Source organism: Ambystoma mexicanum, chromosome 13, assembly GCF_040938575.1.
Source record: "Ambystoma mexicanum isolate Mex_15411 chromosome 13, UKY_AmexF1_1, whole genome shotgun sequence".
NCBI classification, from domain to species: domain Eukaryota; kingdom Metazoa; phylum Chordata; class Amphibia; order Caudata; family Ambystomatidae; genus Ambystoma; species Ambystoma mexicanum.
The window spans coordinates 447,607,171-447,629,847 of record NC_090938.1 but is presented as its reverse complement, the minus strand read 5'-3'; the positions used below and the strand labels follow the sequence as shown (position 1 = coordinate 447,629,847).

Below are 22,677 nucleotides of genomic sequence, written 5' to 3'. Positions count from 1 at the left end.
AGGTCAGACAGACATATTGGAAACATATGATGTCCTTGCGTGCCTTGTGCATGCTTAATGAATCATGTGTAGGCCATGGAGTGCAAGACCACCATGCAAATAGCAGTGGTGTATGGTACAAATCTTAACATAACAGAATACCACAGTACGACATACCTTGATATTTTTAGTAGCTTCAAATCCATCAAGCTGATTGAGAAGCTCTAGCATTGTCCGTTGTACTTCACTGTCCCCACCAGATCCACCTTCCAATCGAGATGAGCCAATAGAGTCAATTTCATCCATGAAAATAATTGATGGGGCATGTTCACGGGCCATGACAAACAGCTCACGGACCATACGAGCTCCTGGGGGTGAGAAGTACATTTTCCTTGAACACCACAAAATCTTCAGCTTTATCCGGATATTTACTAATAATTTTACTTCTACTGATGCCTAAAAATGTTTAGGTTTTCGTTATGTCTTAATTCGGTAAAATCACATTTAACCCTTCCAGACCATCGTTCTTCGCCTGACAAGCCATTACAAAAGGGGAAAGCCCATATGCTGATTAGGCTTGGTCGCCAAAAGGGGCAGTTCATCCCTTCTGCACGAGACCACAAGCAACCCCAAACATGTTTCAGCATTGTTGCGCCTCATCAGCGTTGAGTAGCGGGTCTCTAGTCCCACGTTTAGGCATACCTGTCCCACTCTGGGCGACTACAGCAAAACAAAAAAGGAGGTGATTGTTGGAAGGTTTAGAATGAATCTGTAACCTCTGGGATTGCTCTGGGAAACCATCCAGACCACTGTTCTTTGCCTGCCAAGCCTTTACAAAAGGGGAAAGGCCATATGCAAATTAGGTTTGGTCCCACCCCAAAAGGGGCAGTACAGCCCAAACTGCTTGCATATGGTCTTTCCCCTTTTTGTAATGGCTTGGTGGGCCAATAACTACGGTCTGGAGGGAAATATCAGAAAAGATCGAGAAAAAAAACGAAAAAAAAAAAAAAACACATGTATGGTATATTGGACTGTACAAAAATCTCGTACAACTAAAAGTTCATTCAAATATGCCATACATCACCATTAGAGCGAACAAGGTGAACAGGGGTTGCAGGGGTGACCCCCGCATAGGGGAATAAAGTTAGAAGGAAAAAAAGGAAAGGACCCTGCGGCACCGGTTCCCAAGCACTTAAGTGAGGGTACTAGTGTCGCAGGGAGTCGGCAGCACACAACGAGGTGTGCTGCCAAAAAGTAAGGGGGAGGTGCATTTGTAGGGTATGCTTGGGGACAAATTTACTATGGGTTGTTTGACTGTAATGGTCAAGTCAGCTACAGTCTTCAGCTGCAAACCTTTCCGTTACGGGCAAACAACCCAGAGCAATGCCAGAGGTTAAGATTAATTGTAAACCTTCCAGCCAACACCCCCTTTATTTTGCTATACTCTCATGTTATTCTCCAACTTTATTATTAAAGTGCAGCACAAGCCACATTCAGTGAAGTGCTGCCGGGACACAGTCTCTAATTTATCTGTAATACAGTTACTTGGTATCCAGTGATAGACTGGATTTCTAAACTCTGGCCTGGTGGACACAGGTTTAGGAGATGAGCGGTCTCCACAGATATAAAAATCCTGAAGAATAATCGTGTGTATCTCCAGTCAGGTGGAGAAACAGTTGACAAACACTTATATGCATGAACCAAATTTGTATCAAATATTTAAAAGCCAAGAGGCGGTTAGCACAATTAACACACACAATTATACATACACACACACACACACACACAATCACAAAGACAAAAATTCAACAATTGTGGCTAAAAAGTCAAAGCTAAACCACAAATGTAAACCAACAAAAATAGATTAAGTGCAGTAGTGACTCCTGTCTAGTAAAATATACACCGATTATTGAATTAGCTAGGTCTGTAAACTAATATCAGATCACCAAATAAGAGATTTCTCAAATTTAATACACAAAAGGTTTATACATATGCCATTGAGATATTGCAAAGGCTAAAGCTCGATATGTTTAAATTCTAACATCTTTCAATGGGTGAACCTTACTCGGGAGCTGGTGATGTGGGTCACACTGGTATTTCAGTAATTCACAACCCCCTAAAATATCACAGAAACGGTAATTGCTTCTTGTCAAAAGCTTCAGGTTTTTAGACTGTGGGATACCGAAAAACGAAGGAGAGGTAGCTATTAGTGATACTGGTCTGAACATAGTGTGACCCACATCACCAGCTCCCGAGGAAGGTTCACCCATTGAAAGAATAGGGTTGAGTGGGCGGACTGTGAGGACAGTTTTTCTGATGTCCAACTTAGTAGGGCTTAGTAAAACCATTCATCTGAGGCAGTACAAGACTCCACTCTTAGTATAAGATGGTACCAGCTGAGTACATGGCAGTGTAGGCAGAGCAGCCAGGCTCATCTTATAAGGGAGAGAGGGCAGTAGAATCAGTACAAATGAAATTGTCACACAAATGATCCAAAGAAACACTGAAACACTATGTATGTAAAAATAAAGGATTTATTTAAATTATTTAAATAAAAATAGGCCCAGATAAAGTACTAACACATTATATGAAATCACAATTATAAAAACACAACACTATACTTGAAGGTACACAGACCAAAGTATAGACCTTATTTGGAACACCTAACAGTAGTTCTAGGGAAGTCAAAACCTTTTCATACACATTCAGTATAGGTCACACCTATTCTTGGGGAGTAAAAACCAATAGTTCTTTTCACAATTACCTTCAGTAATGCAAGGGCAGTAGACCCTACCAGTTGTACAAGGACTCAGTAACAAATCACATAAGCAGTCAACTGGACAATATACTTTTTGTGAATAGTGGAACACTTATTCTAGGTGCAGTAAAAACCTGTAATATACCATTACAGGTGCTTTTGAATTCTGGGAACACCAGATTGAGGTAAACAGTAACTCTTGTAACCTATTTTTGGATGGCACACAGCTAACACAAGGTAAGTAAAACCCATATACTTTTTCAACCTCACAATGAAGGGGAATGTGAAACCCAATGTTACTCTTTACTGAATGACTCAAAATTATTCTAGGTAGGCAACAACCTAATACAGACTTATTCTGGACAGGCTAGCAGCAAGTCAGGGGAGGCAAGACCCAGTTGGGGGACACTCATACAATTATCCTCATAATCATATCATAGACCGCTCCACCAACCCACTGGTTTGAGGATGGTAGACTGATGAGAACTTGTAAGTCACTCCACACTTTTTCCACATGGTCTGCATGTAGTGGGACATACAATTTGATCCAGTCAGAGATGAAAACCTACCCTGGTAAAGATACCAAGCAGGGCCTTAGCCACTGCCTGAGCAGTAACAGCTCTCATAGGTATGGCCTCAGGATACCTGGTAGCATGGTGTACCACAACCAATATAAATCGTTTGCCTGAGCGTTAGGAAGAATTCTCATTTCTGTGCTGATTCCCTTCAACCTTAGAGACCCCTAGCTCTTTTGATTGACTTTAGGACTATTTTATGTTATCCTGTAGTGAGTGAAAGCTTTTTCTCACTCTCTCAAGTATTTTTGATCCGACTCGCGTTTCTTTTGGTTTTGGATTCTGACAGACTCCATAGACATCTTTTGTATTGTGACACAGCACCCTCAGTGCAGTTTCACAGAGAAGTCTTTTGGATTTCTCTTACGGTTTAAATACCTTCTCTTTTGTGAACTACTGTTCCCAAGAGTAGTAAAGTGAAATTGACTTTACTTACCTGTTTTTTCCTATGTAGGTCCAGTACAACCCATCTTATGTGGAAGTGCTGGGGGGTTACTTAGTAGCCCCTTTTCCTACTTACTCATGTAACATTTCTACATTACCCTCACTACATTTAATGGCTGGTGGCAGTGGTTTAACTTTCCTACCATTGTGCGTTTTTACCGCAGACTGAATCCTCAGCTGCAGTATTGCACCCATGGGTGCCCATTTTGTCAAAATGGCCCTGGTCTTTTTTCGCCATTTCTTACTTGTGAGGTCTTTCTTGGGTTTTACTCTGCACGCCAAACCAGGTTTGGTCCCTTTGTTTGTTTTGTCTTTGGCGGGTTTCAGTGCTGAAACCCGCCTCTGGCTCCAGCGTGTCTGGTAGGGCAGGAAGCGAGGGAGGTTCCTGAAACTCCCTGTGCTTTACTTTAATACATTTGTATAGCGCGTCCATGAACCCGAGGGCGTGAGGGCACTACAAGACAGAACAAACAAAAAATAAAGCATGTTCATTCAGCAGGCAACCCGATAATATAACAAGAGCATCAGGGTTGTCTAAGTCTCCTTGGTTACAGGAATGCACCCAAAAGGTGATTGGCTGGCTGGCTGTCCTTGGAGAACCGCCACCCTGCTGTGTGAGTGACAGCTAAGCTGCGAATGTGGGGAAAAACCTGCATAAAGGGCGAGGTCTCTCAGACATAAGGCAGAGTCAACCACTGGACGAAGAATCCGAAGAAAGAAACTGGAAGAGAAGCTTGCTGCCCCTCCACCCCCCAACCCCTGACTGTTTGCCCGGTGAAGCCTTGCTGCAGTGCTGAAGCTCCTAATTTCTTATCGACTAGAGCAGCACGGAACGGACGATTTCTTCCCTTGGGTTGGTGGGACCAACGGACCCCAAGACGAACTTGACTGGAACCCCTCTCCCTGCTGGCTGCACTTCTTTGCTGCTACTGGAACGAAGTGCCAGGGGACAGTAACACCGGAAACAAGTGCCTTGTCTTTAATCTGGACCCAAGTTCCAGGAAGATCCCAAGGACTCTCTCGAAGCAGGTCAACCGAAGCCTGAGCCACCTCAACAGAGTGTTGCACGCCAGAAGCAAGGGAGGCTCACAAGGTGTCCAAGAACTGCAGTGGTGCTATTGACCGGTAGCTGAAACTACAAAGTGCCGCTGATTTGGAAAGAGTTCTGCCGCCGCCTCCAGACGTCCTCCCTCTTGTCTCCATGACTGATACCCAGGAACAGCAGGACTACAACCTGAATAGAAGCCAGCTGGATCCACTTCTTTCAACCTAAGGTACTGTTGACTAAAGGGGTGCTTACCCTTTTGGTCTGTAGCTTGTCTGCCTCACAGGAGACTTGGAGTAACTGCTTTTTGTGCAGAGTTTCTTGCAGCTTTGCTTTCACAGGCCTTACAGCTTGTGGCCCAACAGTGATTCTTTTCTATAAACACTCTATATAACAGTCATTGTGCAAGACCGGGCCAAGGTGGGGGCTTGATGTAAATACATTCTGTAGGAGCTGCCACACTTGTCAGGCTTCTGGCAAGAGCGTTTTCATGAATGTGGCACCTTTAGTGCCCCTCCTGTGGTGGGAGTCCCTTTTGAGAGGGTGGTTATTGACAATATTGGTCCGCTATAACCTCCAACTTCCTCAGTGTTAGGCAAGATTGTATGTAGTAACCCTGTGGGAGACTACACTAGCCTTGTCCTCTTGACAATAGATTAACAAGTTACTTACCAACTAGTAACGTTCTTTCGACTGGCTGTTCCTCCAACGTATTCCACATCTTTGACATGTAATGTCCACAGCTGTGCTACTTTGGACATTTTTTCGGTAGAGGGCATCCTGCGTCGATGGCGTCTGGTCGATGTGCCTCGAAGACCTCAGTCGAGGGCGACGTCACTGAATGTTATAAATAGGATGCACAGCGCCTGTAGCCTCAGTTTATGTTTTTTCCTCCATAACGTGTGACATGCTCGTACACAATGCCTGCATGACTGCATATAGCCTTGAGGGAATGCAAGCTGCAATAGCATAGGAAATTCTCCAGCGGGGCAGGCCGGGAGGGCGGTGTGGAATACGTGGGAGGAACATCCAGTCGAAAGAACGTTACCAGTTGGCAACTAACTTGCTCTTCGAATGGATTGTGCCCTCCAACGTATTCCACATCTTTGACAGACTCCCAAAGCAGTATGGGAAAATTGAAGAGGGAGAAGAATTTAGAATACCCAATATGATGGCAGAATAAAGAACCGCTTTACCAAAGGCCATATCTTGATCATGGATCGTATCCAGGGAGTCATGTTTGACAAAGGTGTGGATAGACGCCCATGTCGCTGCGTCACAAATATTCCTAATAGGAACTCCTGCTGCAGGGCTGTTGAAGTAGCCAAGCCCCCAGTGGAGTGAGCACGCATGCCCTCAGGAGGGTCCTTGCCCGCTTATCTGTAACGTTCAGTAGTGGTGCGGATAATCCACCGGGACAAGGTCTGTTTGGTAACAGCCTGGCCCAATCGGTGTCCAACATACTAGAAATATAAAAGCTCAGAGCTCTCCTAGGGTCCCACCTATGGAGTCGCTCCTCTTCCTTACCAGGATGAGGAGGAGGCTAGAAAGCAGGAAGTACCACTTTCTTGCTTAAATGAAACTCAGACACTGCCTTAGGTAGAAAGGATGGACCTACCCTCAGTACAACCCTATCCTTGTGGAACACAGTAAAGGGTGGCTTAGATTAAAGTGCCTGCAATTCACTCACTCTGCGAGCGGATGTAACCGCAAACAAGAAAACCGTAGTGAAAGACAACAGTCTCAAAGGACAAGAGTGCAAAGGTTCAAATGGAGCACCCATCAGGAATTTCAAGACCAAATTCTGATCCCATACCGGCACCTGAAACGGGGACATCGGGACCCTCAGGACCACTGCACTCTTTCGCCTCTGGAGTCTTCCCATCCCCTCTCAAGCAGTCCCTTGTGCACCCCCTTCTTAAGAAGCCCTCTTCCGACCCCTCCTGCCCAGCTAACTACCACCCAATCTCCATCACTCCCTTCCTGGGCAAGCTCCTGGAGAAACTGGCCATCTTCCAGCTTAATCTCCATGCTGAATCTGTTGGCAGTCTTCATGACCATCAGTCTGGCTGCTTCAGAGCCGCCAGAAGCACGGAAACTGCTCTCCTGAACATCTGTGAGGACCTGCTCTCCAACCTTGATTCTAACATTCCTTGTGTTCTCATTTTGCTTGATCTCTCTTCTGCCTTTGATACTGTCAACCATACCATCCTGCTCAACCGTCTCTGTGATAACCTGGGTATCACTGGTCAGGCTCTGGCGTGGCTGACCTCTTTCCTCTCCAATCAACCCTCCCAGGTCCAACTGGGGTCTTTCCTTTCTGACATCTTTTTCTCTACCTGTGGTGTCCCCCAGGGTTCTAACCTCTCCCCCTGGCTCTTCAACCAGTATCTGGCACTTCTCGCCCACCGCATCGCTACTCTCTGCCCCTATCAGTGCTATGCGCCTCAGTGCTCTCTGGCCGGCCTCTCTTGGCCCTCTTCCTGCAAGGCAAAAAACATCAGGGTCATCTTCGACTCCACACTCTCCTTCTCTCCTCACATATCTGACGTCTCTAAGAAGTCACACTACCAGCTACACCTCCTCATAGGTATCCTTCCTTTCCTCTCCTTCCCCCAGAAGCTCACCGTCTCTAGAGCCCTGGTTCTCTCGAAGCTGGACTGCTGCAACAGCCTCTATCTAAATCTGCCTGCCTCTACTCTCTGCCCTTTGCAACTCATCCAGAACAGGACTGCGAGACTTGTCCTTGGACTCAAGCCCAGGGACCGTATCTCTCCAGGACTGAAATCACTACACTGGCTCCCAGTGACTGCGAGGATCAAGTTCAAAACCCTCTGCATTGTCCACAAGGCCTTCTGGGGCCTTGGGCCAAAATACCTTCAACTCTCTCTTCCTAAATATCTTCCTTCTCGAGCTCTTCGCTCATCCGCCTCCAACTCCCTCAGGGTCAGCCGCTTCTCCAAACAACGAGTTGGTGGCAGATCTCTCTCCGCTGCAGGGGCCTCCCTCTGGAACAGCCTTCCTGCCTCCCTGACACTTGAGGAGAACCATATCCGCTTCCGGAAGCACCTCAAAACCTTCCTCTTCGCCTCCGCTTTCTCTCCCCCTCTCCCCTGCTAATGTTACTGAAACTGCACTGAATCTGCAACTGGGCCACTCACCGTTCTCAGTCCTTGGCCCAGCCACTCTCCCCTGCACTGCCTCCCTGGCACCCCCTGCACTACGGGACTGTGTATGTATCCTACAGCCCCCCTTCCCAGCACTTATCTGCACTTACTCGCACTGCCACTAGTTGGCCCTTGTTATTTCCTGTATGCTATTGACCCTGTAATGCACTTTCCCCTCTCTCTTCCCCCTTGCACTTCTCCCTTTCCCCTCTACCCTTGCACTTGCGCGATCTGAATGACACCTGGCCTAGTAGGATCGTTGTCTGTCTCCCTTTGTCCCCCCCCCCCTTGCCTGGTCGCGCCTTGAAACACTTGTGTATAGGCGCGTTACAAATGCCATATCATATCACATCAGGAACACATTCGTGAGCCCTTTTAGAAATTGTGAAAATCAAAGGAATCTTAAAATAAGAACATTTTTCAGACGAACGATTGAAGATAGACAGCGCCGGCAGGTAACCTTTCGTGTTACCTACTTGAAGACCCCTGTGGGCTAAGGAAAGCAAGAAAGACAGAACCATGGGAATAGAATACTGACACGGATCGACATTGTGTCCTCTGCACCAGTCGCAAAACTTACGGCAACGGTACAGGGATTTGGTTGCCAGATGCCAAGCCAAAAGCAACACCCCCATCACGTCATCCGGGAGGTCCCAATCCTTATATCACAACCTTTCAGACACCAAGCGTGAAGGTTGAGAGTCTTTACCTCGGGGGGAAAGAGGAAGAGAGGACAAGGCAGGTACCACGCTCTCCTGGCCCAATCCGGAGCAATGAGGATCATGTGGGATCCAAACCTCTGCAAACTCCATAGCACCTGAGGAATGGCGGGGAACGGAGGTAACGCGTACAAAAGTGGGAATGACAAATCCATGACGAATGCGTCCCTTAAGGATCCTCTCGGAGGAAATTCCCTTGAGCAGAATCTCATGCACTTCCGGGCGAACAGATCCACTTGTGGGGTTCCCCAAAGGGCGAAGATCTCGAGAAGGACTTCCTGAGCCTACTCCCACTCGTGAGATCATGCTCTGCCTGCTCAGAGAGTCCGCTGCCCGATTCTCCTCTCCGGCCAGATGAACTGCTTAGAGTGAAATTCCTTGCTGGATTGCCCAGAACCAGAGCTGCATTGCCTCTCTGCACAACGTGAGTTAACCTACCCATCACTTTTTTTGAGGTAATGCCTGGCCACTGTGTTGTCTGTCATGATCAGGACACTCTTCCCCCGCACAGACTGCAGAAAAGCCTGAGGGCCAGACTGATGGCTCTCCGCTCCAACAGGTTGATGTGGAGTTTGGAATCCGACAGAGACCAACAACCGCTGGCAGTCAGATCATCGGCATGAGCCCCCCATCCTGTGAGTGAGGTGTCCATCACCACCGTCACCTCCGGCCAAGGTTGCCAAAAAGGCCCCCCCCCCTCATCAGATTCTCTTTGCTGGCCCACCACAGAAGAGACCGAGAGTGGAACCTGAACGGGATCAGACATCTTGCCTGAGAATTGGGACCACTGCATCTTGAGAACCCATTGCAAGGATCTCCTCCTCAGTCTGGCCTCTGGTACCAGAAAAATGCAGGATGCCATGAGGCCGAGCAACCTTAAGAATACGAAAGCTGGAAGACTCTGGGCATGTTGAAATTTGTCCACCATCTGTACAATGCGATGAGCCCTTACCTTGGGAGGTGAGCAGTTTCCGCAAGGACGTGCCCAACACAGCCCTGATGTACTGGAGCTGTTTAGTAGGTGTCAGATGCGACTTCTTGAAATTGAAGGAGAAGCCCAGCTTGTGGAGGGAGCGGCAGGTGATGCTGCGATGATCCAGAGCTTCCTCAGGAGAATGTGCTTGGATCAGCGAGTCGGCCAGGTAGGGGTACATGTGAAACACCCTCCCCACCTCCCTCACCTGAGATACGTTGCCACCACCATTAGCTTGGTGAAGACCCTCGGGCAGAGGTCAATCCCAATGGCAGGACCCGAAACTGGAAGTGCGAGCAGCCAGCCGCAAGCCTCAGGTACTTTGTGCTTTGGATGAATCGGCACATGAAAGTAAGCATCCTGTAGTTTGAGACACCAACCAATCTTGAAATCGAAGGGCCTGCAGGACCTGAGATAGAGTGACCATTTTGAACTTGTCCTCCCCGAGGAACTTTTTCAACCAACGCAAGTCCAAGATGGGTCTCAGTCCCCAGTCTTTCTTTGGAATCAAAAAATATGGGGAATACCATCCCTTGTTCCTCTCCGCTGCAGGCGCTAGTTCTATAGCGCCTTTCTCCAGCAGGGTCAAGATTTCCTGCACAAGGAGTGGATCCGGAAGCTTCAAAGAGACGCCCCGGTGGATTGTCGCGAGGTCGCTTTAGGAAGGGAAGGCAGTAGCCGTGGGCTATTGTATCCAGAACCGACGCATCCGAAGTAATAGCTGGCCATTCTTCGAGATGCTGAGACAGTCTTCCCCCAACCGGCGAACAATGGAACATGGCCTCATTGCTGTTTTGGAGCGGCTGTTTGCTGCACCTGAAGGCAAAGATGCAGCTGCTTGAGCAGCTTTGGCACCTCTATTTCCCCGACCACCACAGGTACTTTTTCATTGACCCCTTTGATTGGCAGCTCCTCTCGTCCTACCAAAAGAAGGAATAGTAACGAAAGGAACCCCCCCCCCACTGTTGTCCCCTAGGACGGAAAGGTCGGAGGTTGACGCACTGCTGCGCTCAAAGACTTAGCAGCAGCTTTGGAGGTCTGCAACCTCTCAAGGCTCTCGTCAGCCTTACTTCCAATCAAATGAGAGCCATCAAAGGGCATGTTCAGAAGACGGGCCTGTACATCCGGAGCAAAACCCGACTTCTGCAACCACACAAACCTGCGTGTAACGGTGCTCGCAGCCACGGACCAGCTAACACTGTCGGCCATGTCCAACCCAGACTGAAGGGATTCAAACATGGCATCCTTGCCATCCTGCATGAGATCAAGGAACCCATCCCTTTCTTCCCCCTCGGGAATATGCTCAGCCGCTAGACAGATTCAATTCCACAGTGTGTGTGAAAATCTTGCCAAGCCACAAGTAGAGTTGGCGGACTTCAGCGCCATACTCCCCGCAGAAAACACCTTGCGTGCCCAATCATCAAAGCGCTTGTCGTCCCCATCAGGAGGGATGGTAGGGTATGCCGCCTGCCTCGAGGAGGCCTTAGTCGCCTTAACCACCAAACTCTCGGGAGCATTGGTAGCTGGGGTCTATTTTTTAGGGCAGCATTTTTTAGTTAACGACTTGTTAATGCCGGAAGAGACTCCGGGGTCTGCCAAGCAGCCACCACCCTTTTTTGCAACGTCAAATGAAAAGGCAACATTGGGTCAGTGGATGGACCTTGATTCAAAATATCAGTCAAGTCATCCTGAACAAATGGATCTTGAGGACTAGACCAACCAAGATACTCAGTAACCCTAGCCATCAGTCTCCTAAAAGAGGATTCAGCATGGGCCCAGGCTCAGTTGTGCCAAACTCCACCTCAGGCGATGTGTCTAAGCCACTGGCATGTAATGAATGACGTAACTCCAACAACTGACTGTCCCCGGAAAAGACAGGAGCCACATCTGGCTAGTCAGGGTCAAACTCCAAATCTGACCTCTCCTCATAGATATCATCTATGAGGAAGAAATAACTCATGCCTATGGACAGAAGTGGGTCTGGAGTCCCCAACAGGCTTCACAGACTTGGATTTAGCCTTCCTTGGAGGATACACAGTACCAGGGACCTCCATCGGCAAATTCAAGCCAAATTGCCCCGAAGGCGCCGACGGCTTCGGTATCGACAACGGCGCCAATGGCACGAGGGCTGGCGTGAAGGCAAAGCACCGACCTCTGTATCTGACGGAAACGGCCCCGACAGTCGACACCAACCTCGAGCCCTTACCAGACTTCTCCGGTTTCGCCGGGGAGGAAGACCGAGACCTGGACCTAGCACGTCTCTGGCAATCAAGCTGAACCTTGTCTGAACGGGACCTCAACGGTTCCCGATGATTATCGCGCCGAGGACCCGGGGCTGAAGGCGCGCGAGCATCGGACCGAGACCGTTCCCTGCCGGATTCTTCTGAAGGCGCGGATGGAACTGTGTCCTGGGATTGAAAACTCGCCAGCATTTGTTCACTGAAGGCCTTCGAGGGACATCGACCTGACGCCATCGACGCAGGATGCCCTCTGCTGAAAAATGTCCGAAGTAGCACAGCTGTGGACATTACACGTCAAAGATGTGGAATATGTTGGCGAACACAATCCATTTGAAACCAAACTATTGTATTGGTATAGGTCTGTACTACACAAGTTGGTAGTGTCACTGAGCAGCCAGGCTTATCTCAAGAGGGGTAAATGTGAGCTGTAGAGCTGTATCAATGAAATTCGCAAATACAAGTAGCCAAGTAACACTTGCAATCAAGGTTTCAGTTATAAATAATTATTTAACATCCATTTTAAAATAAGCGTTCTTTAAAAAGGGCAAGATATGTAACAATAAAATATATTTTACAATACTTTTTACACACATCCCACATCCGGAGATGACTTCATTCATAAGGACAGTAATGGCATTTATATATCTTACTAGTATACTTGCAGATTCTGAGGTTGCAGAAAGGAAAGGTTTAGGGAAGGAAAAAGGTTAGACAGTTTCACAGTATATGTGAGGACAATTAAATATTCCAATGAAATCTAGATAAGCCTTACCCAGCAGTAACAGTATACAACAAGCTACCACCTACTAGGGACACACAGTATCAAAGTCAATGGTCTAGATTCTTCAGGGTGCCATGACATTGGGACACAGTCTATGGATCTGATGCACTTCTTCGATCAAAGTCTGGCACAAAGTTAAAGTCTTTAGAAAAAATCACTTGTAGGGTCACAAGCTGTTAAGCCTGTGAGAAGGGAGTTGAAATCAACTCTAAAAAGGTAAGCCAATGCAATTCCCAACTGAGAAGAGCATGGCTAAGAGGAAATAAGTTAAGTACCCCAAGACTAAACAGTACCTCTGGTTTGAAGAAGAGTTGTCCAGCTGGATTCTGTCTTGCTGCAGCAGTGCAGACCCTTGTTCCTGAGCCTCAGTCGTGGGGACAAGAAGGACGACGCCTGGAGCTTCTCTGACTAGGTGAAAAGGAGTTCAGCACAGCAGCAGGGCTTCGCTGGGCAAATCGAAGGTCCAGGAGGTTGCAGCAAGCTTCGTTTACGGTTTCTTCGTCGGGTGTTTCTCCCAGTGGTCGACTCTGCCTGTAGTCCCAAAACCCTAGGCTGTCAATCACACAGCAAGGACAGCCAGCCAGCCAATCAGGACTAGTTGTATTCAGGCATTCCTAGAGACAGAAGACAGAGTTTTCGGGACACTCCCTCACATCCTGTCCTGCCAGACACGCTGGAGCTAGGGGCGGGCTTCAGGGCTAAAGCTGCCAAAGGCAAGACAAACTAAGAGTTAAAACCTATCGCAACACACATAGTTAAAACCAAGAAAGACCTAACAAACAGAAAATGGCAAAAAAGAAAACAGGGCCATTTTCACAAAATGGTCACCCAGGGGTGCTGTACTACAGCTGAAGGTTCAGCCTGCGGTAGAAGAATAAGTTACTTACCAATCTGGTAACGGTCTTTCGATGGGATGTTCCTCCGATGTATTCCACATATATGACATGTAATGTGCACAGCTGTGCACAATACATGTCATAGGCGCGGAGGACACAATCCCTTCCAAAAGCACAATGGTAGGACAAATTAAACCAATGTCACAAGCCATTTAGAGTAGTGAGGGTACCAAACATGCTACATGCAAATGTAGGATAAGGAGCTACTAGGAACCCGCCTAGCAATCAACATAAAATGGTGTGTGCTGGACCTACATCGAGAAAAGGTAAGTAAAGACAATTTCACTTTACTATTCTTGTGAAGTGTAGTTCACACATGAAAAGGTATATAATTCAAAGGACTTCTCTGTGACACTGCACTGAAGGTGCTGTGTGTCACCATACAAACAGCAGATGCCTATGGAGTATGTCAGACTCCAGAAACAGAGCAAACACATAATCCAAATCAGGTAAAAACAAGGACAGTAAGAAAAAGGTCTCGCTCACTCCAGGGTAAAATTAAAAAGTCCTAAATCCAGCAAAATAGCTGGGGGTCTGTAAGGTGGAAGGGAATTAGCACAGGCATTAGAATTCTCCCTAAGCTACCTAGGGTGTCTTCTCTGAAGACCCTGGACCCTCAACTAACTCTAAAGTAAAGTACTTACTTGTTCCAACAGTCGTCCTTAGGAACTTGACTTTTGCTACTTAAGAACCCATCCTGACCCGTCTGTTGGACACTAGACCCACTCATGCTCCAAGAATAAGTGAAAGATTACTAAGGATTGGGCCTTTTGACTAGAACAGAGAATAAGTGTTTAAAAGTTACTTACTTGCAAAAGAAGTTGGTTGGTAACTGTAACTGAGTGAACAGTTACACAAGTTATTACTTACCTTAGAAATGTGTTGCCATGCTGAAAAGTATACGTAACCACCTCCTTTCCTTAGAAACTTTCGCCATTCTAAAAGTAGATGTAAGGGTAGATTACTCACCAGTGATTTGGTTGTGCCTCTTCGAAAAGTGATGCTGTTGGTTTCACTTCACGGTTCCTGATAGGATAAATGTCTGAGTGTCCCCAACGGGGTCTTGCGTCCCCCGACTTGCTGTTAGCCTGTCCAGAATACATCTGCCTTAGGTGTATCTACCTAGAATAACCTGGAGTCATTCATAAAGAGCGACATTGGAGTTTGATTTCCCTGATCGGTTTTAGACAGACGCAACAAGAGTCCGAGGTTCATACCTGCCTTTAAGTGTCTGATAGTTCCTGTAAAAAGTGTATAGGTTTTACTTACCTTGAGCATAACTGTTATCCTAAAATAAGTTAGAGTTATTGCTTCCCTTAGACTGTGAACTGAAAAGCAACTGTAATTGAATATTACACCTCAAGGTCCAACTCGCCTGGTGTAACTGGGTTATCCTGAATTAGAGCTATAGGTGTTTTACTGTTCCTAGAATAAGTGTTCCAATATTCACAAAAAAGTAGACTGTCCAGTTGGTTTACTAAGTGATTTCTTGCCGAGCGTCACGGTACAACTGCTAGGGTCTACTAGCCATATAATACTGAAAGTAATCTAAAAAGTAACAATTGGTTTGACTTCCCTAGACATCCTGTTAGGTGTCCAAATAAGGTTGTATGCTTTTGTCTGTGTACCTTCAAGCATAGTGTTGCGTTTTTCTATAATGCGTTTAAATGATCTCTGATAGTACTTGTTTCCCCCAAGATGCATCTGGGCCTACCTGTATTTAAATAAACCATTTATTTGTACAATACTTTGCGTTTCTTTGGGACCAATTGCGGTACAATTTCTTTGTGCTGATTCTACAGCCCTCTCTCCCTCCTAAGATAAACCTGGCTGCTTGGTCTACTCTAACATGAACACAGGGTGGTACAGCCTTATACTAAGAGTGGAGTCTTGTACTGCCTCAGTTGAATGGTTTTTACTAAACCCTTAGTTGGACTTCAGAAAAACTGTCCTAACATCCAGGGCAACCCCCCCCCCCCGCCACCCTCTGCCCCAACCCCCTACCTCTGAATGAAGCCTCTGCTCATGTTCCTTTAGCAAGTCCTTTAAAAGGATCTCCAACGTTGGTCAAGTCTTCTTGTATCTTCTTTCCTAGAGACTAGAAAGTATCCTTCGACTTCTGCTGCTTTTCAAAACTTTGAGCCTCTCTGTACTGCCTTTTAACGAGGGTTGCGTTTTGGACTTTAAAAGACTTGCTGTTCAGGGAAACCGCCTCTAGAACCTGAAGCTCGGCTAGGATAACACTAACCAACTGTTTTCCTTCCCAAAAATCAGTATCTTATATGTGTATGCCGACTGAACGCAAATACTGTATTACTTTGTGGGCGTGCGGTATTACTGATAGTACAGTAGACCTTGTAAACTCCTGTAACAATTGTGCATGTTCAGCAACTACCAATTAAGAAGTGGCCTTTTGAATGTATTGTAAAGTATACCTATGTGTTTTGGTTTATTGTGCGAAGTATTCAACAACTACTCGTATAAATAGAATAATTCTATATTTTAATATAAATGTATGGGTATGTTTTTCCTTGATGTGCATTACCAACTAGGTTCAGTGTACTTACCTACAGCTCACATGTTCCTCTTAAGATGGGGGTGACTGCTCTGCCACTCTACCAAGGTCTCCGAGTAGTACAGAATGTTACCAAGAGTTGGAAATCTACAAACCACTTGGAAAGCTTACCAAAGTCTTGCCTACAATTGGGACTTTAGGAAAACTCCTCTAACATCAGTTATGCACAGAAAAATATTGGTATTATGTTGAACATTGTAGTAAGTGTGCTTGTTAAAGTGCTCGACATAGAAACATTTTCATATACAAATATTACTCAACCAAAATTGGACCTCAGAAGGATGAAAGTCTTCATTGCTGGGATTAGAACATTTGTCCTGCAAATTATAAATATATCTTAGCAGCAAGCTTTTAATTCGCTGAGCTATCTTGCTGCATAATCAAACATGAAAGTTTAAGGTGAATGACGATAGCTCAGTTATGCTAGATAGCAACTAGAGAAGATAAGGTACCAGTGTCTGATCACTTGACATTCAATGGAGGCATTTCATTAATGTCCTAAACATTCTTCAGTTTTTATAATGTAGTCCTGCACATATAAATTGTTTTAACTTACCCTCCCCAATGAATTTCTGAACCAATTCAGACCCAGAGACTCTAATAAAAGTACAGTCCGTGTGATGAGCCACTGCTCTGGCAAGAAGAGTTTTTCCTGTACCTGGGGGTCCATAAAGCAAAACACCCTGAAAAAGTGAGAATACAAATGGTATTTAAATTGTAAGTTTGCAGAAAGCCATAAAAGCTGTTCAATCTTTTAGCTACAAAATACATTGATTGACCCAATGGTAGTTATTTACACAAGACATACGTATATTATACTAAAACTGTGGCCCAAATAAAATGTATAAGAAAAAGTGTCCTTAGTACTCAAGGGACAGGCCTCTGCTGAATCAGATCAGGAACAGGAGATGAATGAGGCAATGAAAGCCAGTGTTCCATTATGGCCACCAGTACTTATCGCACAGGTGGCTATCGTTTTTCGGGGAATTTACCGGTGCAGACACCCCCCTGTTAAGACAGTTTTTCTTAAGTCCAAGTAAAACCATTCAACTGAGGCAGTACAAGTTTCATGCCTAGTATAAGGCTGTACCACCGGAGTTCAGGGTAGCATAGACAGAGCAGCCAGGCTTATTTTAGGAGGGGGAGAGGGCTATAGAGTCAGTACAAAGAAATTGTAATACAAATGGTCCAAAGAAACTCTGAAACACTATGTATTGTAAAAATAAATGGTTTATTAAAATACAAGTAGGACTAGATAAATCCTGGCGGAAATAATTACTCACAGATCATATTACCATATTATGGAACAACAACACCATGCTTGAAGGTACACCGGGCAAATCATAGAACCTTATTTGGAACACCTAACAGGAATTCTAGGGAAGTCTAAATCAATAGTTACTTTTAGATTACTTTCAGTAAATACCAGGGTAGTAGACCCTAGCAGTTGTACTGTGACGCTCAGCAACAAATCACATAGTAATATCAACTGGACAATATATTTTTCTGATCTACTGAAACACAGATTCAAGGAACAGTATAAACCTATAACTCTGATTCAGGATAACAGTTATTCTAGGGGAGTTGGACCTTGGGGTGTAATTCAATTACAGTTGCTTTTCAGTTCACAGACTAAGGGAAGCAATAACTAACTCACTTTAGGAAAACACAGTTATGCTCAAGGTAGGTAAAACCGGTTCTTGGTCAAAGTTTAGCATGCATAGGATCGAATGACCAAAGGGTTGAATTATTTTTTTTTGGGTCGAATTTATTTATTTATTTTTGGGGGGAGGTCCCCCCTGAACTCCCCTTTTTGTGGTAAAAACCAGTTTGTTTTCCAAAACGAAAACCCAAAAAAAAATATATTTAAAATTTGACCCTTTTGTTTTAGGTCAAATTGAGTCCACCCTTTGGCATTCGATCCTTTTGTATTCATTACTTTAACTGGACACCAGTAAAACCTATACACTTTTTATAGGAGCTATAAGCAACTTAAAGGCAGTCATAAACCCTAGACTGTTTTGTGTCTGTCTACAACAGATCAGGGAAAGCAAAACCAAGTGTTACACTTTATGAATGACTCAGTTATTCTAGGTAGGTAAAACCGAAGACCGACTTAGAGCAAGTCAGGGGAAGCAAGGCCAAGTTGGGGACACTAGTACATTTATCCTAATAGGAATAGTGAAGTGAAACGTACAGCATTACTTTTGGGAAGAGGCCCAACCAAATCAAAAGGTGAGTAATATAACCTTACATCTACTTTCCGTTAGGATGGCAAAACTGTTTCTAAGGAAAGAAATTCATTACATATACTTTTCAGAATGGCAGAACATTTCTAAGGTAAGTAATAACTTTTTTAACGGTTCACCCTCAGAGCTACAGTTACCAACCAACTTCTTTTGCAAGTAAGTAACTTTTAAACACTTATTCTCTTTTCTAGGCAAACGGCCCAATCCTTAGAAGTCTTTCCCTTATTCTTGGAGCATGAGTGCTCTCAGTGGCAGAAGGGGGGCAGGGGGGTCACTAGGGTCTAGTGTCCAACAGGCAGGTCAGGATAGGTTCTTAAGTAGCAAAAGCCAGAGTTCCTAAGGACAGAAAAAGTAAGTACTTTAATTCAGAGTTAGTTGAGGGTCCAATGGCTTCACAGAAGACACCCTAGGAGGATTCCAGGAGGGCCCTGGGTGCACTGGACAAGAGGCCTCCCAATCACAGAAAACACCCCAAAACGACACAGGAATCACAAGAGACTTACGGCAAGTAAATACCCAAGCCAGCACAGTACCTCAGCACAGACGATTTTGCAGCAGGAGGACTTCAGTATCTGCAGCCAAAAACACGGCCGTTGAATTCCTTCATCATCAAGAAGACAGGACACTAGAAGGACTTTTGCAGCAAGGATCATGGAGAAGTTCCTCAAGGCTGGACGTGGCTCTTTGGATATGGTGCCTTTTTCAGGAGCACAGAAGACAGAATATCGCTGGTTGGATTCTCGTAGTTTGAAAGGTACAGCACTCAGGTGAGGGGACCTTTTGCAATGGAATCGTGCGCCTCTGGAGATCCAGCAGGATGCCCATGAGGTTTCAGCGAGATATGGAATTTGGAAGACTGTGCACCGCACAATGGCGCGAGGTACCAGGGTATTGCAGCCCCGCAAGGTCGCAGCATGGCGTGGGATGGCTCAAAATGCAGTTCTTGAGTTTAGTGGGTTACACCAGGTTCGGGGTCATTGTTTTCCGAGTCCCCAGGTCGATTGGAAGGAAGGGCTACAGTAAGCTCTGGTTATACAGCAGGCTCTGGTTACACAGCAGGCTCTCTGGTCGCTGGAGATCGTTTCAGCCGCAAATTCATCTTCCTCTTCGGTTTTGGTTCCAATGGTCGACTACCTCTTCAGCTTCCACGTTCAGACTTTTATGCAGGAACCCAGCCAATCAAACAGCCTTGCAATATTTAAACTTTTGGGGGGCAAAGGGGGGCTTGGCAAACCTTTCCGAACAGCCAGCCTCACAGCTTGAACTGGAATTTCACACTCAGGCTGGAAGAAAAAGGGCTGCAGAGTTTTGGACTCCTCCCTCGCTTCCCGCCTTCACAGACACTCAGGAGCCTGGGCGGGGAGTCCAGAGGACTCCTGCCGAAGAGAAAAATCACACAAAGGAATTTCCCACACTGGATGTCATGGGAAGGAACAAGAAAGGACAAGGAACGCTAAAATGGCGAAAAAACAAGACAGGAGCCATTTTTGTAAAATGAGCACCCATGGGTGCCTTTACCAGGGCTGTGCAAACAGCCCGCGGCAAAGGTGCACCGAATAAAAACGTTCACTGCCACCAGCCATTAAAGGTAAGCTTGTCCTTGTAACAGTAATGTTACATTTTTTTAAAAAACTTATTTTAAATTTGACAGGCATTTAGCATATACACATTTCTACATCACCGGAGTGGACATCATGGTATAGCATCACATTTGCATTTACATTTGTATTATTTAGTCTAAGGTATATGGCATTCTATTGGAGTATTCAAACTGTGGTCTCTTCTTCGCTGTTTTGGGTAGATGATAGATATGCCCGCAGTGGGGCCCATATGTCCTTAGGTCTACACACCGTCGGCACAGTTCTAACGTACTGTTCTTCGTTCTGCTGGACATACAATAAGTCTCTCACCCACGCCTTGTGGTTTGGGGCGGTTTTGGCTTTCCAAGCTTGCAGTATGTTTCTCTTGGCAACTGCCCCTGCAATAGCTACAAAACGAAGGGTCTTGACTGATGCCTTGCCAATGTCGCCCAACAAGTACTTCAGTGGGGCAGCCGGTATAGATAGCCCGACGATGTTGCTTACTGACCCGGCGACTTCTTCCCAGAATGCTCTGACCGGGGGGCAGCTCCAATATATATGTATAGAGTTCGCCATGTTGGAGTTGCATTTGGGGCAGGTTGTGTCCCGTGCAGGGTCGAATTTGGATGCCTTGTGTGGTGTTATGTGTAAGTGATTCAGGATCATAAATGGTATTAATCTAAAATTGGAGTTAAGTGCGATAGATTTAGTGTGCAGACAGTATCTGGACCATTTGGAACCTCAATGGTGATCCCCAGAGCTCTCTCCCATTTTTGTTTCATGCAGTTTTTGGATGGGGTGCGTTCTTGGGCTGCCCTGTATAAGCAAGATATTGTGCATGTAAAGCCATCTTGCGACAAAGTTGCTGTTACGTATTGGCGAGTCTCAGGGGCATCTGGAATGTGGGCCATTTTCTTTTGCATGCCGCTTTTAGGCGGTGGTATTGTAGGGTCGTGATGAGCCCCGCGCCTAACTTATCTTGCACAATCTCCAGCGTGGCGAATCTGCCCTCCGGGTATAAATCCCCTAGTCTCATTTCCTTATTGGGGTCCCATCTTTTCTGAAGTGCGGTGTTGAATGTGGGTTCTAAACCAGGGTAGTGCCACAAGGAGATAAATGGCCAATATGGGATATCGCATCCCATCCTGGAGATAAGGGAGGACCAAGCTCGTACAGTCGTGGCCACGGGGTCTATATCTGTAATGTTCGCTGTGATTGTAGTAAACGGCATCGCCTGTATATTGGAGGAGGCTACTGCAAACTTTTCGGCACGTCCAAGGGCGTGTGGTTCAGCTGTGGCCGCCCAGTAGGGAGCATAATGAGCCGGAGCTGCATGAAAATATAGTGCATACTATGGGGCCATCAGGCCGCCGGTTTCGTATCTTTCACACAGCTTTTGCCGGTTGGGTCTAACTGACATCTCCCTCCCCATACAAAGGCGGTGGATAATTTTTGCAATTTTTGAAAGAAGTCCCTACCCGGCCATATGGGGATACCACAGAACAAGTAAAGTAGTTTAGGGACCACAAACATTTTGAGCAGGGCAACCCGTCCGTATAGGGATATCGGTAATGCACCCCAGATTTTGAGTTTTTGCTCTAAAGTGTGCAAGTATGTCTCGTAATTGTTTGTGAAAAGTGTTTGTCTGCATAAATGTTACATTTAAAATGAGAAAGGGGCTACTCAGTATCTCCCCAGCACTCCACATAAGGTGGGGGGGGGTGCTGGTCTCAGCTAATAAAACGTAAAAGGGACCCAAAGATCCTTTCTACCCTTGGGAACTGTATTTCTCACAAGGTTAGCCAGAGAAAGTTAAAAGGGGAGCCCCTAGGGCAACCCAGCAAGAATAGGCACTAATTGCAGAGAAGTTGTGAAAGAGGATAACTTTTAAAAAGACACTGTGGACAGTCTTAAAAATGACACCCATAAAAAATTTTTTAAAAAAAGAGTAAAAGATTCTGCGAGTGTGGAAACGTTCCCACTCACAGAGGTATAAGGAAAAATAATCCCCCAGTAAAAGCAAGATGTTCTGGGGTTGACACAGGTCAGGCAGATTTATCATTACTATGAAAATCTTACCTAACAAATGCCCCCCCCCAACTCCCCAGGAGTCAAATACCTTTTTCTCCAGTCAGACTATTTTTTATCTGACCCCCTAGTTTCAGCTTGATCCACACTGCGATCCCCATGAGAATGATGCAGCTTGGATCACCTTATTATCACCCAGGTGGCCATCTTTCCATCTTTGTATTTTTGTTTCTCTCTCGGGGCAAGCAGAACACGCAATGCAGATTTCCCAAAAATAAAAGAATTTAGCAACCTCAACTTTCAGAAAGGGTGCTTATAGAGTTACTGACTGGTGCAGGCTTATCTGGCTTTTAATGGTCTTAGAAGACGAATATGTCGTTACAGGTGGGTGAGCCCACATTCATAATGTAATCTTTTTGCCATTTGCCCCTCTGATCATCACATACAGCGCTGAAAGATCATTTAAATGTTGTTCAGTTCTAGCAAATCCTGTTCAGCCAGATTGAGCTCTAGGTCGAGCCAAACTATCTGGGTAGTGCGAGTCAACTGCAAGGCTTAGAGTAGGGAGGTGCGAGATCGGAGTAGGGTTCAGTTAAGCAAACATAGCACTATTAATACAAGTTATGCAGAATGTATACACATAAAGTTAGTTATTAAGACCTTAGACA

At 45.8% G+C, this 22,677-nt stretch overlaps 1 protein-coding gene across 1 annotated transcript in view; it reads right to left on the bottom strand.

Annotated features, from left to right (window-relative positions):
* Positions 1 to 22,677, bottom strand: part of PSMC5 (proteasome 26S subunit, ATPase 5) — a 278,857-nt gene that overhangs the window by 169,691 nt on the left and 86,489 nt on the right. The window contains exons 7-8 of the mRNA XM_069634084.1: positions 16,709 to 16,835; positions 157 to 347 (exon numbers count right to left, since the gene is read on the bottom strand). Coding sequence (XP_069490185.1) covers positions 157 to 347; positions 16,709 to 16,835 — 318 coding nt within the window. The remainder of the gene's footprint in view (positions 1 to 156; positions 348 to 16,708; positions 16,836 to 22,677) is intronic.